Source organism: Trachurus japonicus, chromosome 9 (genome assembly GCF_045865225.1).
Source record: "Trachurus japonicus isolate A0001 chromosome 9, Traja_1.0".
In the NCBI taxonomy this organism is placed as follows: domain Eukaryota; kingdom Metazoa; phylum Chordata; class Actinopteri; order Carangiformes; family Carangidae; genus Trachurus; species Trachurus japonicus.
Window position 1 is genome coordinate 439,875 of NC_140915.1, and position 18,296 is coordinate 458,170.

General features: G+C 42.7%; 2 protein-coding genes across 2 annotated transcripts in view; both read right to left on the bottom strand.

The window, feature by feature from the left end:
- LOC146980434 (protein NLRC3-like) overlaps nt 1-18,296 on the bottom strand; it is a 34,202-nt gene that overhangs the window by 1,426 nt on the left and 14,480 nt on the right. The gene's annotated exons all lie outside the window — the stretch shown is intronic.
- LOC146980435 (uncharacterized) lies at nt 298-11,094 on the bottom strand. Its single transcript, XM_085787888.1, has 7 exons — nt 11,038-11,094; nt 10,129-10,239; nt 9,387-9,503; nt 9,147-9,260; nt 6,759-6,837; nt 6,396-6,624; nt 298-353 (listed from the first exon to the last, which is right to left on the bottom strand). The coding sequence occupies exons 3-7, from the start codon at nt 9,452-9,454 to the stop codon at nt 298-300; spliced, it is 546 nt and encodes a 181-aa protein (XP_085644014.1). The 5' UTR covers nt 9,455-9,503; nt 10,129-10,239; nt 11,038-11,094.

An 18,296-nucleotide genomic window follows, 5' to 3' on the forward strand; every position in this document is an offset into this window, starting at 1 on the left:
GAAAAGTGGTGGGGACAATGACCATATGCAACCCCCCCCCCTTGGAAGCCTGGACCGTGGACCCGACGTGAGTGAGGATCGGATGGTGGCTCAGGTTTAGTGATGAGGAAACTGTCACTGTCAGCAGCTGCTCCAAACAGACACGTTACAAACTTTATTGTGAAGGGACAGATTAGATGTTGATTTCGTTAACAGTGACTTTGCACCCGAACAGGGGCGGGGTTATGGGATGGCTACTTGGGCTCAAGCCCCGGATGTTTTACAGTAGGGGCAAAAAACATCTCAACGCAGTTTATGTCAGTCTCCCTCCGCTGACCGCACCAGTCTGAAGTGCAGCCTCACGGACGTCGGAACTGTTTATTGAGGGGAGGGGGACGCACACTTATCAGTGATTATGTGATCTGAAGTTACTTTATAATAGCATACCGCATCATTACATCAAATAATGGCCGGTATTCAATCATTACACAAACAAAAAAAAGGCCGGCCCTAAATACAAGAAAAACAAACAAACAAACAAAAAAAACTCATGTGTGGACTGTCTGTGAAGACTGACGGGAGTGAAGCTGCCTCGTCCTCTGCTTCAGAGAGGTACAGCTTTCCACTGTCGGGCCTGGGTCTCTGCTCTGTGTCCGGAGCATGGATATATTATAGATTCATGGACTGAAGACGGACCGCAGCGCGCCACACGCTGTAAAAATACGACTTGAATGGGATTGAAGTGATACAGCGTAACGGAGACAGAGACTCAGGTCTGACAGCGCAGCGAGGAGAAAAGCACGTGAAGAAGATGAAGATGAGCTAATGAACGATGAGCTTGGTCGCTATGTGTAAAAATAAAAGGAGGGATTTAGAAATAAAGGCTTCCCTCAGATAAAAGCCTGCCTCCCATAAAGGCCGTTGGTCATAGCCTACATCACACTGAGCTGTCAGATGCAGCCTGACTCCACTATGACAGATGCCAGGCTGCTGCATGGAGCCAGGCTGCTGCATGGAGCCAGGCCGCTGCATGGAGCCAGGCCGCTGCATGGAGCCAGGCCGCTGCATATCACATAGATCTGTGCATTATATGAGATACAGTAGTACTCACAAAAAGTTAGGGATGTTTGGCTTTTGGGTTAAATTTCAGAATGCACCTAAAATGCACTATAACCTTTACAGGTGAACTTAATTTAACCTTCTCTAAACTTTTGAATGCACATGTCCAATTGTTCAATGTTTCAGTCCTTATTGAATAACATGCTGTTCTCTAACAAGCTGATTAACTACAGTACAAAAATCACAAGCGCCATCTGATTTAGTGGTTCGGTTGACGGTCCTCTTCTCTCTCCCTCTCCTCTCCACCATGTTACCATGGTGACATCATGAGACCAAGACAACACAAAGTTATTGAGACATTGAGATTTTTGTTGGGCTTTAACCACCACTGTTGTTAGCTTTTGTTTGAGATAAAGAAATGACCATTGCATCCTTCTACTTAAAAGGCCTCATGATAGAATATCACTGTAGCAGAACTTTTTTATAGGGACATTCTTATCAAATATCCCTAACTTTTGGTGAGTTGTAAATGTAAGTCAGACAAATAGAGTTTAAATTCAGATTCTTTCCTTTTTTTTTTAAAGCATAATGCTGTGGGTAGGGAGGCTGATGTCAATCAGGATTACATGCACTCATTTTTATTTGAGTAGCTTATGATCATGTTTTATATTTTATTCTTTTTATGATGTAACACCTGTTTGTGGACCCTTCAGGACAACGCTTTTGTCTACCTAACGTTGATATGTTGAAATTTCCAGTAGGCCTATCACAGTCAAAGACAAAAAAAAAGGCAGATCTTTGTCTTTCCTTCCTCTGGGCTGGGCCTCGGATCTCCCATGAACCTAGATCCGCCCCTGCACCCAAACATATTAAGCATATATCGGATGCTGTCTCATCCGGTAGGCTACAATCCGCTGTCGCGCTTCAGTTCGGCGTCTGTTATATTTTTCACGCGAGCCGCGAGCGCCGTTGTCAAGCTGGATAGACGGATCGTACCAGACAGGAAGTCGGGCACAGAAAAGGCGAGAGAATCTGGTCAATTTTCAAAATAAAATGATGATTACCGGTAATGAAGTTGTTGCTTGTCCGTCTATAAATATTTGTCAGTTGCGTCTGCACACGAGACACACACACACATCCATACATACAGAGCTAGAGACAGACCTGTGTGTGTGTGTGGAAAACCGAGTACAGACGAGTGGAGTTGATGTTTTACCGGCGCGGAGAGAGCATGAAGCACGCTCCCTTTGCTACCTGCCTCCTTGTGGTGGGGACAAAATTGTTCTTGACAAAAAGTGGTGGGGACATGTCCCCAGCGTTCCCAGCGTAAATGGCGCCTATGGCCACAGCAGCAGTGAGTGGATGAAGGAGCTCTAATAGAAACCATCTGATCACAGTGACGGATCAGGATCATGATCAATGACTCTGTTCTTCTCTGCTCTTCACACAGATCAGCTGCAACACACTGACTCACTGGGATCAGTCACATCATGTGGAATAAAGCAGCCGTCCTCAGGACCAGTCCTGAGCTCCATCAAACCTGTCCACACATTTTGACTGGACTTGAAGTCAGAGTCCAGAGGAAGCAGAGGAACTGTAGAGCAGAGAGAAGCAGGCTCAGCTCAGAGCACATGGACTCAGAAAAGGAAGTGAAGCTCCAGCTGCTGGAGACTTTCATTAAGGAGCCACTTTGTGGCTTCATCTGATCTGGAGTCAGCACACACACAGTCTGAAAACAGCTGTTTGACCACACACACATTCAGCCACAAACACTGATTATTACACTGTTCACTACACTCACTGTCTTCTGATTGACAGCTCCAGGCCTCTGGACAGTGAGGACATCTGGATGTCACACTGTGATTGACTGTCTCCTCAACACAACAACACATCTCATCAGGACAAGACCAGGATCTCAGAGAGACTGAGCTGATTATTGATCATCAATATCTGACCAGACAGAGAGGGTTGGAGACTCTGGAAAAACGGTTCTATCTGGCCACATTTTGAAAATACAAAGTCAAAAGTCCCAGCCCCTTTCCTCAGACTTCTCTCTGAAGCCACGCCTTCACCTTTACGTGGACCTGGGTGAAGACTGTGATCACGCACGCGAGAGAGTGAGATGGCAGCTTGATTGGGCATAGGCAGAACCAGACATGAAGGCATCTGATCGGTTTTTCCTTTTCGGAGCAAAAAGCATGTATTGGTCAGAGTTTTGTCTATCCTGCAGCTGCCACAGAGGTCCGATTGTTTTTGTTCCTTTTTCTGAATAGATAATGTATTGACTACTCTCAGGATGGAAGGACCATTTCACCCAGTATAACAAAAAGTGTTTCTGAACATGATTACCAACCATAACTTTAAACCAGCAGCAGCTGAAATGTTTCCTCATCAACTCTGAAATAAAGTCTGATCCAAACATCTGGAGAGACTCAGAGCACAGCTGCCAACATCTGGTTTCATCATTGAGATCTCTTCTACTGAATATGAAACAGTGAGTTATGATGAGACACTGAAGTCATCAGGAGGAGAAACTCCTGATCCCAGTAGTTCATCACTGTGACTGATGAAAGCTGCACAGCTCATGTTTGAAACACTCAGAGATTTGGGCTTCAGTATAAACTGTGTTGGGACGAGTCAGACTGAGACAGAGGACGTCAGTGGAGTGGGCGGAGCTTCACTGTGGCCTACACCACCTCTGGATATGGTCTGAGTGATCAGATCTGATGTTATCAATGCATCAATCACCTGAGACTGATGTTAATACCAGGTGTGACCAGGTGTAAACGGGGCCATAGAAAATGTTCCAGCTCCCCCTCCTCTATCAGACAGTGTGTGTGTGGCTGCAGCAACCTCTCCATACCTGAGAGAGTCCAGTCTCCAGCCTGGATCCTCCAGTCCAGCAGACAGTAGCTTCACTCCTGAGGCTCCTGGATGGTTGTAGCTCAGGTCCAGCTCTCTCAGATGGGAGGGGTTGGAGCTCAGAGCTGAGGCTAGAGAAGCACAGCCTTCCTCTGTGACCAGACATCCTGACAGACTGAACACACACAACAACCCTCTGTCAACACCTGCTGCTGTGTTCAAGTGTCATCAGATAAACAGCTGGATGGATCCTCACCTGAGAGTCTCCAGTCTACAGTGTGGACTCTCCAGTCCACCAGACAACAGCTTCACTCCTGAGTCCTGCAGGTTGTTGCTACTCAGGTCCAGGTGTCTCAGACTAGAGGACTGGGAGCTGAGGACTGAGGACAGAGCTTCACAGCTTCTCTCTGAGAGGTTACAGCCGCTCAGTCTGAAGAGATGATCATGAGGAATTAAAGAAGAAAGGGATTTATTTTCTGTCCTGTTGAAAAGACAGAAGTGTTTTTATACAATGATGAATAAATCCAACTATCTCTACACTTACAGGGCTTTGTTGGAGGCTTTGACCACTGGCAGCAGCCTCAGAAGAGCCTCCTCTGAAGCAGAGTATTTCTTCAGGTCAAACTCGTCCAGATCTTCTTCTGATGACAGTAAGATGAAGACCAGAGCCGACCATTGACCAGGAGACAGTTTATCTGTGGAGAGACGTCCTGATCTCAGGGACTGTTGGATCTCCTCCACTAGAGAACGATCATTCAGTTCATTCAGACAGTGGAACAGGTTGATGCTTTTCTCTGCAGAGGGAGTCTCTTCAATCTTCTTCTTGATGTACTGAACTGTTTTCTGATTGGACCGTGAGTCACTTCTTGTCTTTGTCATCAGACCTCGTAGGAGATTCTGATTGGTCTCCAGTGAAAGACCCAGGAGGAAGCGGAGGAACAAGTCCAGGTGTCCATTTGGACTCTGTAAGGCCTCATCTACAGCACTCTGGTAGAAATGTGTTGATTTGTCTCCAAACACTTGAGACCACCTGGATGTTGTTTGTTGTTGTGACATCAGGTTGAGTCCAGAGTTGATGAAGGTCAGATGGACATGAAGAGCAGCCAGAAACTCCTGAACACTCAGATGGACGAAGCAGAACACCTTGTCCTGGTACAGGCCGCTCTCCTCTTTAAAGATCTGTGTGAACACTCCTGAGTACACTGAGGCTGCTGTGATATCGATGCCACACTCTGTCAGGTCTGATTCATAGAAGATCAGGTTTCCTTTCTGCAGCTGCTCAAAAGCCAGTTTTCCCAGAGTCTCAATCATCTTCCTGCTCTCTGGACTCCAGTGTGGATCTGTCTCAGCTCCTCCATCATACTTGACCTTCTTCAGTTTCAAATGAACCACCAGGAAGTGGATGTACATCTCAGTCAGGGTCTTGGGCAGCTCTCCTCCCTCTCTGGTCTTCAACAGCTTCTCCAGAACTGTAGCAGTGATCCAGCAGAAGACTGGGATGTGGCACATGATGTGGAGGCTTCGTGAGGTCTTGATGTGGGAGATGATCTTTCTGGCCTGCTTCTTATCTCTGAACCTCTTCTTGAAGTACTCCTCCTTCTGTGGGTCAGTGAACCCTCTGACCTCTGTCACCATGTCAACACACTGAGGAGGGATCTGATTGGCCGCTGCAGGTCGTGTGGTTATCCAGAGGCGAGCAGAGGGAAGCAGCTTCCCCCTGATGAGGTTGGTCAGCAGCACGTTGACTGAGGTGGACTCTGTCACATCAGTCAGGATCTCAGTGTTGATGAAGTCCAGAGGAAGTCGACACTCGTCCAGACCGTCAAAGATGAAGACCACCTGGAACTGATCAAACCTGCAGATTCCTGCTTCTTTGGTTTCAGAGAAGAAGTGATGAACAAGTTCCACCAAGCTGAACTTTTTCTCTTTCAGCACATTCAGCTCTCTGAAGGTGAAGGGAAATATGAACTGTATGTCTCGGTTGTCTTTGTCTTCAACCCAGTCCAGAGTGAACTTCTGTGTTAAGACTGTTTTCCCAATGCCAGCCACTCCCTTTGTCATCACTCTTCTGATTGGTCGGTCTCTTCCAGGTAGGGCTTTAAAGATGTCTTCTTGTCTGATGGTTGTTTCTGGTCTGTCTGGTTTCCTGGACGCTGTTTCAATCTGTCTGACCTCATGTTCATCATTGACCCCTCCAGCCCCTCCCTCTGTGATGTAGAGCTCTGTGTACATCTGGTTCAGAAGGGTTGGGTTTCCTGCTTTAGAGATCCCCTCAAACACACACTGGAACTTCTTCTTCAGGGCAGATTTGAGTTTACAACGACAAACTGCAGCAAAATGTTCTGAATGAAAACACAAGAAATCAGACCAATAAGAAAATATAACATGATAATTCCTCTAAATAACGACTTTATGAACACGTTTCCCTCCATGTGCTGATGTAAGTGAACGTCTCATTTGTCCATCATGTTGAATCTTTAGAGAAATCCTCTTACTGCTCTGCAGACGCTCAGCCAGCTCCTCCTGCTTCATCCTCCTCAGGAAGTTCACTGTGATCTTCACTAATGCCTCTCTGCTGCTCCACCTCTGCTCTTCATCCTCACCATCCAAAACCTCCTCATCCTCCCTCTGACTCCCTGAGCATTCTGGGTAATCTGGACTCAGCAGCTTGTGGATCTTCTTCAGCTCGTTCTTCACAAAAGTGACCATGTTCTCCTCCAGCAGCTGGAACAGAAACTCTATGAGTGACAGCATCAAACTAAAACCTGACAGACTGACAATCCACTGGTGTCAAAGTGCAGCATGGAGATGATGGTGAACACAACAGATGTAACAGCAGCTGTTGGACATGTCCTCACCATAAATATGGAGTCCAGGTGTGTTTGATGCTGCTGGGCAGACTGACCACTGGGAACCTCTGAGCTCTCCTGGTCCACTCTGTGGAGGAATCAGTGTCAAGTCAACATCAGCACAGAGAGATAATACAAGATGGACTTTATATGTCCCCTGAGGACGTTCACAACAGACACAGACACTTTGGTTTCAGACCTGGTCCAACAACACATCATACAAACTGGTTCATTTCTACAATAACCTGAGTCTGATCGGATCAGCTGATCCACGTCCTCCTTTAAAGTCAATGCCCCAGTCTCTTGACTGGTTGCTCTTCAAAGACAGACAGCTGGGTTCAGGAGAGTCTGGTCTCTGCTGCTGGATCCTGAAACAACAACACAACTGATGTTAAATAGTTTAGATACATGGAACATGAATACAGAAAAGTTTTGCAGTTTTATGCAACCTGGCTGAATATTTGTCAGCTTTCTGCAGACCCTGGATGACGATAACAGATAATGTGTTATTTGCATTTCAGTGCCCCAATCACTCCCACTATATGGCTATATTCATAAACTCTTGAATGGACCTAAATATTGTCCAAAGTTACACCAAAGTTACATGGGTGAGTAAATGACCTTATTTTATGCCAGAAATAAGGTCCAGGTTGTAAAAGACGTCACTTGTCCTTTAACATGTGGATGTTCAGGTAGGGACAATGGCCCTCATTTATCAAACTTGCGCAGGATCTGGTGTAGATTCTGGTGTAAATATCAGTGTACGCCAAGTGTCACGTGTGATTTACTAAAAGTGTGTACGCTGCTGATTTCGGCGTAGAACCGGCGTGGTGGTGATAAATCAGGCGGCTGAAAACGAGCGTCATTTAAATGTCACGCCCCGATATATTCCTGCTTTAGAGGCGTCGCCCTGCCCCTTTTACGACATGGAGACACGGAAGACGGCCAAGAAGAGGGACTTTACTGGCGTTACCGCGTTGAACAGGGAGAGGGCGGCAACATTAAATATCTGGACATTGATAGACTGATAGTTTTTGTGATTGATAAGTGTCATCCCGGTGGATGGAGGCTGCAGACGCACGTGTCACCGACCACGTCAGGAAACCCAGCGACCTCATGAAATGCTGCTGCAGTTTACTAAACACAAGTGACTGAGGAGAAATCATTTGGCATATTACTGCTGCGAACATGACTTTATGACCATCAGCACCACTGGCATGGTTCGGCTGATGGAGGGATGTGAAACACCGGCCCGATGTCCCGCTGACAGGTCCCGGTGGCGGGGAAGAAAAAAAAAAACACTCCGCCGTGGAGATCAGCTGCACCTGGGCAGGTAGCGGAGCCCCCCACCCCCTGGTGCCCGGCAGAGAGAGAGACTGAGGGCTACTTTTTATCTTTTTATTAGGGCTGTCAGAGTTAACGCGTTAATCGCGATGAGATTAATTAAAAAAATTAACGCGATTATTTTTTTTAATCGCGGTTAATCGCGGCCCATTTTGTCCTCTGTCTGCTGGACTGGAGGACTGGAGTGTGGGACCTCCAGTCCAGTAGGTGGCGGTAAGGCACCTTCAAGTTGGTTGCTACACAAATATACACAGTCTAACATATATCCACAGCTCCATCCATTGATTTTTTGACGGCTTTGTTGTCAACAAATGCACATGGCCATGTATTGATTTTTTGACGGCTTCGTTGTCAACAAATGCACGTGGCGATGTATTGATTTTTTGACGGCTTCTGTTGTCAACAAATGCACATGGCCAGGCAGAGGCGTAGCAAAGTAAAGGGCAATTTCCACTGGATGCAATTCGTTTCAATTCTGTGTGAGTTTCATGCATCATGTGTTATGATTAGGTACTAGGCCTACTAGGTCTGGTCTAAAAGTTATTTGTCTAGAGATTATAACACTTGGAGTGTTGAAAGTCCAAAGCCCATATATAATATTTTTAATAGAGATTAATCGCGAGTTAACTATGGAAAAAATGTGATTAATCGCGATTAGAAAAATTAATCGTTTGACAGCCCTACTTTTTATCAATATAAACAACAACAACATGTGATCCACATCACTGCGTTATTAGACTATGGTTTAATAATCATTTTGACACAGCAGCACTCCTTCCTGCATGTTCTACGCTGGTTCCAAATGTGCGTACACCTGGTCAGAGCTGGCGTGAGATTTGTGCGTACCGTACACTCACGCTCAGATTAATAAATGCCGATCCTTGCGGTGAATTTGGTGTACACCCATTTTTTTGGTGTACGCAAGTTTCATAAATGAGGGCCAATGTGTATCCGAGTTATAACTCTGATTTTATGGAGAATCATTGAAATTTGACTCCACAGGAAGAACGTTCAACAGAGACTCGAAAGCTTTGAAATCTAGTTTTGTCTTACATCTGATCAGCTGAACCTAGTCCTCCTTTAAAGTCAATGAACCTTCCCTTTGACCGGTCGCTCTTTAAAGACAGACAGCTGGGTTCAGGAGAGTCTGGTTTCTGCTGCTGCATCCTGAAACAACAACACAACTGATAAATCTGCATGTTGGAGAAAAACTGATGGAAAATATCTTCAATTTTTTAATAAACACAACAACTGACTTTTAGAGAGAAAAGTCTGACTGTTTTAAACTCTGACCTTTGACCTCTGGTCCTGCATTTCTTAGAGGGAGGGGCTCCCTCCTCTCTGTCCTCACACTGATCCATGCTGCTGAGCTCACATCCACATCAGCTCACACACACTTTGTAGCTTCACCTGCAGAGGAAACACACATCATTCATGTGCACAGCAGCTCACATGTCCATCATGTCTCCAGCTGCTCCTCCACTGATTGGCTCTTCTCCTCTGCTTCATATCAGTGTCAGCTACTATCAGTTACTCAGCTACTATCAGTCCACTAGATGGCGTCATGAAGCTGCAGATCTGAGTGGAGAGACTGGTGTTTTTGCTGCAGTTTATTTCTCCCACTGAACCCTAAATATTTAAAACATTACACAGTAGAAGAACTGTGACTCATGTTTCTACGTTGGACCAGACGGCTGCATTGTAGAGGGTAGGCACTAAGCAGCAGTAATGAGCTGCCTCATGGTTTTAGTATGATTATATTGCACAAGGTCACTGCTGTTTTGTTTTGTGCCCTGTTTTTGTCTAAAAGCATGTTGTGGCCAAAATAAAATACATTTCATTGCATTTTAAAAAAAGAGTTCCTATTAAACCATCCACGGAGAAAACAGGAAAAAGAGTAAGGGGCTGTAGGTGTTCACACGTTAGGCACCTTAGCTACGTGAAGCACTTTGAATGCAAAGTTTGTCCCGGTGTAGGTAGTAAACTTATTTCACCTCACAGCTTCATTATCACAACATTCAGTCATTTCACTCACTGGAAATTCAGAGAGAGAACAAGACTCTTCACTTATTGTCTCTGTCAATCCATTCATCGTCTGCTCCATCAAATTTCAGGAAACAAAGTTCGTCTCAGTCTGAGGCCACGTCTTGTTTTGTCCACAGCAACAATCAAAGAGACAAAAACATTCAGTTTACAGTCAAAGAAAACAAGGAATTCTTCAGTGTTTGAGGCTAAAAACTGAACATTTCTGCTTGAAAAATGTAAAACTGTTGCAGCTCTAAAAAAATTCTTCAGAACAATATTGATGATTTGTGTCCAATAATCAATAACCCAGAGTGTTTGCTGTGTGTAATCACAGACATGAATGGTGGGGACACAAAGACAGTGTTTTTAATCTACAACCTGCAGCTGGAAAGTGGCCAGTAGCTTCACCTGTCAGGTACATGAGCTGCAGTACAAGCAGGAAGTAGCTCAACAAGGAAATACTCAAGGAAAGTACAAATACCTCACAACTGTACTGCACTAAATGTACTCAGTTACTGTGAAGAACCTGTTGCTGAACATTGATCAACACTGGAAAATCAATCATCAGTAAAGTCTCAGGAAAACCCTGATAACAACATAAGGTGTTCAGTATTGATCTGTGATAGGCAGTATTGGTATTGATTAGTGATACGCAGTATTGATCGATGATCAATCAATCAATCAGGCTTTATTTGTATGGCACTTTTCATGGCCACGACAGCTCAAAGTGCTTTACATGATAAAAACAAGGAACACAGGGGACACATATTGGGAGACACAGCCTACTACATACGCATTCACACAAGAACTTTAAAACACTGGAAGTTATGGAGAAAACGCCATCTAACAGTCTGTAATTAGTGATAGGCAGTTACAGCCCATATTGATCAGCGATCAAACATTTTAACTTTTACCTTACCTTAACAGCTGAAAAAGAACTGCCACGAAAGACGCTGGCTCAAAAGTGAAAGTAAACTTTGAACAGGCAGTGGGGGGAGGGGAGGAAGTCACATGATCTGTGGAGGAATGTAGTATCCTGACTTTGCTTAGTCTTGACCTAGAGGGAGCTCTAGGCTTTGCCAGCTTTACCCTGCATCCAGGAAGTCTATATGAGGAAGAGCTTTTGTCTTGTACCCCTCCCCCTGTGTGTGTCTATGTCTGATGGCCCGAGGCCTAGTAAAAGAAAGCCTAAAGAACTTTGGTTGTCCTGCATCATCTTTTGCTTTTCCACAATGTTATAATCTGAGTGGAGAGACTGGTGTTTTTACTGCTGTTTATTTCTCCCACTTTAAAATATTACACAGTAGAAGAACTGTGAAGTACAGACTCATTGTTCACTGCCCTGGTGAAAAATTAATGTACTAAGTGTACTAAAATTTAGCATACTTTTGTGTACTTCAAGCCGCACTAATCATCATTATATTTCAAGTGTGTTTAAGATTAGTTAACTTGAAGAGTGCTAAATTGGAACAACTAATTTTGTGTTAAGTATATTTAAATTGTAATTAAGTTGTAGAAAAGCTCAACTTAAAGTGTATTTAGTGTACTTTTGTGTACTAAAGTGGAACAACTTAAAGTATATTTAGTGCACTTTAAGTACATGACATTTCATGTACTAATACATGCCTAATTAGTTAAATTAAAGTGTACTTTGTTTGTATTATAAGTACATTAAAATTAGATGTTAGTGTATTAAAATATATACTTAATTATACTTTTGGTATACTACTTTCTACCTTCATGCAAATGTGTTACAAGTATACTAAAGGCTGAAAGACTTGTGGGACTACTTCCAGGTAAAAAAACATACTTTAATGTATTTAAACCACATCCAAATTATAATAATACATTGCAAATAATACAGAAACTTGTACTATCTCTAAATGTATAAACATTTACATATGGCTTTTAAACATTTTCAAAGGAAAACTTTAATAACACATTTTCAAATATTGCTTCTTTTGTACATAGGAAATAGAAAATAGAAATAGGTTTATTTCGGGCAGCAGACCTAAACATTACAAATAAACCTTTAAGGACAATTCCAGGTGAATTCAACTTGGGGGTGTATGTTCCTATCATTTTGGGTCTAAAAGAAGGAATGTGAAGATTTTCAGTTTAATCGCTCCTGTTTTGCGGTAGCTTGGTCTGTCCCCGCATCGCTACGGCAGCAATGAATGGGAGTGGATGCAAGTTCCGCTGGTTAGCCTGTTTACAGCCCTCAAAGCCGCATTTTTTTCAGATTTTTTTCCACAGACAGCGTCAGATGGAGACTCAAACATGCACCGAGAAGTTTATTTACTTCAAGCAAGCCGACATGTTTGTAAAACTAGATCTAATTCAAAGTCTTGTGCGAGACCCTGCTGCCGTGCTCGGTGCATTCAGGTGCAGTAGGAGCTACCTTTTGTGTCATAAACACAGGAATATCGACTCTTTACTTGCTTCAAGTGTACATTTTTTTCAACAGACAGCGTCAGGTGGCGACTCAAACATGCGCCGATACGTATTTTTTACTTGAAGCAAGTCAAGAGTCGATATTCCTGTGTTTATGACACAAACGGTAGCTTTCTGACTACCCCTGAATGCACCGAGCACGGCAACAGGGTCTCGCGTGAGACTTTGAATTTAGATCTAGTTTTACAAGCATGTCGGCTTGCTTGAAGTAAAGAAACTTCTCGGTGCATGTTTGAGTAGCCATCTGACGCTGTCTGTGGAAAAAAATTGTGGCTTTGAGGGCTGTAAACAGCCTAACCAGCGGAACTTGCATCCACTCCCATTCATTGCTGCCGTAGCGATGCGGGGACAGACGCAGCTACCGCAAAACAGGAGCGATTCAACTGAAAATCTTCACATTCCTTCTTTTAGACTTAAAATGATAAGAACATACACCCTCAAGTTGAATTTGCCTGGAATTGTCCTTTAAAGAAGGATAAGCAAAACACATGTACATACACAGTGTAACACAATTCTTACCCAGGTAAGTAGGAACATAAAAAAAAAAAAAATTGCAGCTATGTTTTAAAGTTTAAGTCACCTCTTTTTTCAGTCACTCCCAGTATGAAATGTTCAGTCCACTGAGGAAGTGAAGAGGATCTATCCTACCGCATGGTTGAATGTGTTGGATATGTGTATGTGTGTGTGTGTGTAATGAAGTGATGAAAGGATCCAGGTTCTTGATTCTTTGCGGGCACCATATCTCTAGTTGTCCTCCAGGCTGTGGTTCGCCATCAAACGTCTCGATCCAGGCTCCAACATCCGGGTAGGTCCAAGGTTCAAAGGATCCAACAGGAAAACCTGACCTATGATGAGTAATGTCAGAACATTCTCTTAATTCTCTCAACTCTCAATCATGAAATACAATATATAAATCATGTTAAATCCACTCAATTCACAGAGAATATTTCTAACTGAATAAACATTGTAATATGACACCACACCCAATAATATCATAGCAACATTCTCAAAATATCAGAGATTGAGTTATTAAAATAACTTCTCCACATCAATAATATAAAAATAACGTCTTCACATAGTAATAAGCATGCAAATATAACATTAATACCAGTAAGAAGACGTACAGTGTGCACCTTCTGCCATGTCTTAGCATAAAATAGTGACTCGGCGTGCTAAAAACGCAGATACTGTGCTAATCATCAGATTTTACAGTTCAGTGTGCAACAAATTCTCAAAACGTCTCATATTGCACCTTCAAAATGAAGCTAGTGCTAGCTTTAACGCTAGTGATTCACACGAGTGGGTAAGGTCTCTGGTATTAGCACTGATTAGCACTGGCGGTTAGCATTTAGCATGGAAAAAACGATTTCTCACCGATGCGTTTTCTTCTTGGTGGAGATGTCGGGTCCCTCTAGCTTCACTCTCACAGGTCCAGGGCGTCACCGGAGTTATCCCGTAGTTTTTAATCACTTCTATCAACTTTTACTAGTGTCTCCTCTTCACAAGCTAAGTGTCGTGCTCGATGCGGGGCTGCTCGCTCTCCTGACAACGGCTCCGGAGGAAGTGAACCTTGTTCTGAGCAGGTCAAGGGGCGGGAGCTTCTTCCCGATTGGCTGACAGCTCATCTCCAGCCAATCTCTTTCAAAATAAACGTATAAAAAAATATTTTATCACCGTTCAATTTCTTTTTATAGGTAAGTATCTGTTTTTAATTATTAACATAACTTAGTATTTATTAATTAACTTTTTAAATATGAATTCAGCTGTTTTAATATGCAATCAACTAATTTTTAATACAGACTTTTAACCTTGGTTACAACAGACATTATAACATTAAAACAATGTGCTTAAAGGGATATTTCAACATTTTGGCAGATTTGCCCGTTAATCCCTAGTCTTAGGGATAGGGTTCGTTACTTTTACTGTAATTGACGGTAACCTACAAGCTGTTTTTAGATCGGCGGGGCAGAGACATGAGCTGCTCAGCTACCGCTACGGAGACTATCAAACACACAATCCAACAACTCTACAACGCTCTTGTGGATGATTGTTAAGTGTCAATTAAGTGTATTGTTTCATGTGATTTCATGCGTGTAAGGTTGTAGCCTATCTTTTTTTTTTTTTTGCCAAACACACAGCACAAAATTTAATAAACGGGTTTAGGTGCATAGGCTAATACCACTTTCCAAAATGTCCTGAAGTAGGCTACAAGCATAAATAACTTCACTTTATAATTAAACTCAAATGTAACTTAAAATACACTCAAACTTAATATTACAGTGTTGATATTAAAATGTATACTTTCAAAATATGTTATCATTGTATTTTACAATGACAATTTTAGCATACATTTTAAAATATATCAAAAGTATGTGTGAAAACAAATTTCAAATAAGTACACTTTAGAAATTACACATAAATTTCACTTTAAGTATATTTTAGTTTAATATATTTCTATAAAGTGTAATATAGTATAATTATTTTCAAGTGTGTTAAAAGTGTTAGCGTGAAAGTGTGATGTTAGTGTAATTTTTATATATTTATATAAAGTACAATTTGTATAATTACATTTTCAATATACTATTCAAAATACGAATATACTTGAAATACAATAAAGTACACTTTTTTTTCACCAGGGTGCTGTTTTTTGTGCCCTGTTTTTGTCTGAAAGCATGTTGTGGGCAAAATCAAATCATTTTCATTGCATTATAAAAAGTTCCTATTAAACCATCCACGGGGGAAACACGGAAAAGAGTGGAGGGACTGCAGGTGTTCACATACGAGGCAACTTAGCTGCGTGAAACACTTTGAATATGAATTTGAAAGTTTGTCTCGGTGTAGGTAGTAAATGGTTTTGGTTATCTATTCTTTTATTATTATTATTTATTTTTATTTCATGTAGCCTACTTTAACGTCTTTTTTTTTGTTATTCTGGCGTGGTGCGTCTCTTTGAACGCTTTGAAGTCGGATATCGGAGTTTTGGGACTTTCTGAATTCCGAGTCATCTCGAACGCAGCATGAGAACGCGACGTCATTGCGTCACATCCTCGTTCGGGGCTACGTGCCGTGCGTCGCTGTCTCCGCCCCCCGCTGGTGATTATTGTAGCTGTTAGGGATGAGCGAGTACAGCATTATCTGCATCTGTACTCGGAGTGGGCGGGGCCTAAACCGGAAGTGGGCGGGGTTTAACCCAGAAGTGGGTCAGGTTGTCTTGAAATGGGCGGGGCTTTAACCAGTATGTTATTTTAAGCATGCAATTGATATGGGTTGATCAGAAATTGTTATAGTTATTGCTGATTAGAAAACTGTTTCCAGGACAGCATCAGCATTGAGCTTCAGATCAACGGTTTTGATCACGATAGCAAACAAACTATTTACACAACAAGTTTTGCAACAATGAATACAACACATGTGGTTGCAATTATGAAGTAAAATGTAATGAACAAGAGTTTTCATACTCAACATAACTTTCTTTTTTTTTAACTTAAATTTTTTTTAATGATCAGTGTGATTTTTTATTTTTTATTTTATTTCCACACCGTGTGTGTGTGTGTGTGTGTGTGTGTGTGAGTGAGTAAGAGAGAGACAGAGACAGCTGAGTGTCAGCTACTCTCTGTGTATCACTCATTATTCTGTATCACTGATCATGAGAGAGAGAGAGAGAGAGAGTGTGTGTGTAGCTTAATTTGTTATTTATACCACTACTATTTTTTATGAAATACAGCAAAAAAGTATCAAACACAAAAAAAAAAAACTGGTTAGAGCCAGCTGACGGTTAAACTCCGACCAACGGCGGAGAGAGAGAGAGAGAGAGAGAGGGAGAGAGAGAGAGAGAGAGTGTGAAAAAAAAAAAAAATCTCCGACAGGCAGAGACGCAACGCGAGTCGGCACCACGTCTGAATGAACCCAGTTACTTACTTATTAACTCTGGTTAATAAGTAACTGAAGTGATAACAAAGCTGAAGCTGAAGAAAGCTAAACGTTAAAGGAAAAGACCGGCCAACCTGAGAGACTGAGGGAGAGACAGACAGATGTCAGCTGTTCTGACACAGCAACACACCTGCATGTGTGTAGGGGAGGGGCTGTAGCCTATCACAGAACGCTGACACGGTCAACTATCCAATGAGGATTTTCATTCAATCTTCTTCTTTTTTTTTTTTTACGAGCACAGATATTGACTCGTATTACTCGTATATTATCCGTACTCGGCAAAAGTGCTCTATCCGTACCGGATACTCGTTTTAGCCGAGTATCCGGCTCAACTCTAGTAGCTGTGTCCCAATTCAGGGGCTGCATCCTTGGAAGGCTGCATTTGAAGGCCGATTACGTCACAGCGCTGCGCGAAGGCTGTCTTGTCCCAATTCGTCTAAATTCGAAGGCTCCTCCAGATGCAGCCTGCAGCGTCCTCCTTTCCCCTGCATTCGGAGGATGCACCGCTAGTATCCTTCGTGGCCTCCCGTATCCCAAGATGCTTTGCGGCCCACTGTTCACAACAACAATGGCGGCGACTAACGGCAGCAGCTCAGGTAGCGGCGGCAGCGGCAGCAGTGCCGAATACACATTTAAATGTAAGTAACGAGTTTTTGCTTAACGCCAGAAGTTCAAGGGGCCTTATAACATATTTGACTGTTAAAATACGTGAAGTTAATAATGCTAATACGTAGCCACCGGAATGTAGGACCAGCTACGTGTTGTAGCTTAAGGCTAACCTGTTGATATGAGGAGCTCAGTTAACGTTATTAAAAGTAGGCTAACGTTAAAGCCTAAAGCTCGGATGGTAACTTCTATCCCATTGTAACTGTGGAGGTGTTGTAGGTATACCTCACATCAGGTGAATTAGTTCTTGTTGTAAGTTGTGTAGGCTGCAGTTCACTCCTCTCCTGTGCTCAAAGCTGAATGCAGCTGATATATAACGTTAACGATGGGTTGTGAGTCCCGCTGTATTTCTAGGCTGTAAAACTGTAAACGTTTGCATTGAATACAGAGCTAACCTTAGGATCATTATTAATGTTAATATCATACAATCATTTCACCTGTTGACATAACAGGAAATGTGCTGCTTTACATGTCGTTTTGTTGTAGGGAGCAAGGAGCAGACAGAGGAGTTTATAAAACTTATAAAACTCTTCAGCGGGGCCAAAAACACGGCCACACTAGGATGGAGGTAACTGTTAAAGCATAAATAAATAGCCAGTTTGTGTCAGTCCTGATGTCACTGTTCTTTAAACAGAGATGGTTGCCTAGGACACAATCTATCTGCCACATACAATGCTGTCTTGGGAGCTCTCCCCAGGAAGTTTAAACCCCATACAGACCCCTAGTCACATGACCACCCCCCCAGTTTCGGGGGTGTGGTCATGTGACTCTGGTTTCACTAGAAACCAATCACAGGACCACCCACTCTGGGTTTAAATCCCTGGGTTTCTGGCATTAGTCTCAGAACTGAAGAAGCCTCTTGGATGAGGGGTGAAACATCTTCAAGCAAGAGAAGAAGTCCAGTTGCTTTTTAGTAAAACTCCACAAGAAGTCACTGATGAATCTTTACATATTTTTTATATGATCTTGTGTGTTTACCTTTTGTCAATACTTCTCTCTTGTTTAGAACAATCCTGGAAAAAATGGGCCTGGAGGGGAAGGTGGAGCACCAGCAAGCAAAAAAGAAATGGGACAACTTGAAAAAAAATATATAAAGTAGCCTATGTGCAGGTTTGGATAATGATATGA

Excerpts from the sequence above, each read along its gene's own strand:
- LOC146980435 (XM_085787888.1), bottom strand. The coding sequence starts at position 9,454 with ATGGATCAGTGTGAGGACAGAGAGGAGGGAGCCCCTCCCTCTAAGAAA. Across the intron at positions 9,261-9,386 it reads TGCAGGACCAGAGGTCAAAG|GATGCAGCAGCAGAAACCAG; the intron begins GTCAGAGTTTAA and ends TTGTTGTTTCAG. Across the intron at positions 354-6,395 it reads GGCTGAGCGTCTGCAGAGCA|TTCCGACGTCCGTGAGGCTG; the intron begins GTAAGAGGATTT and ends CTCAATAAACAG.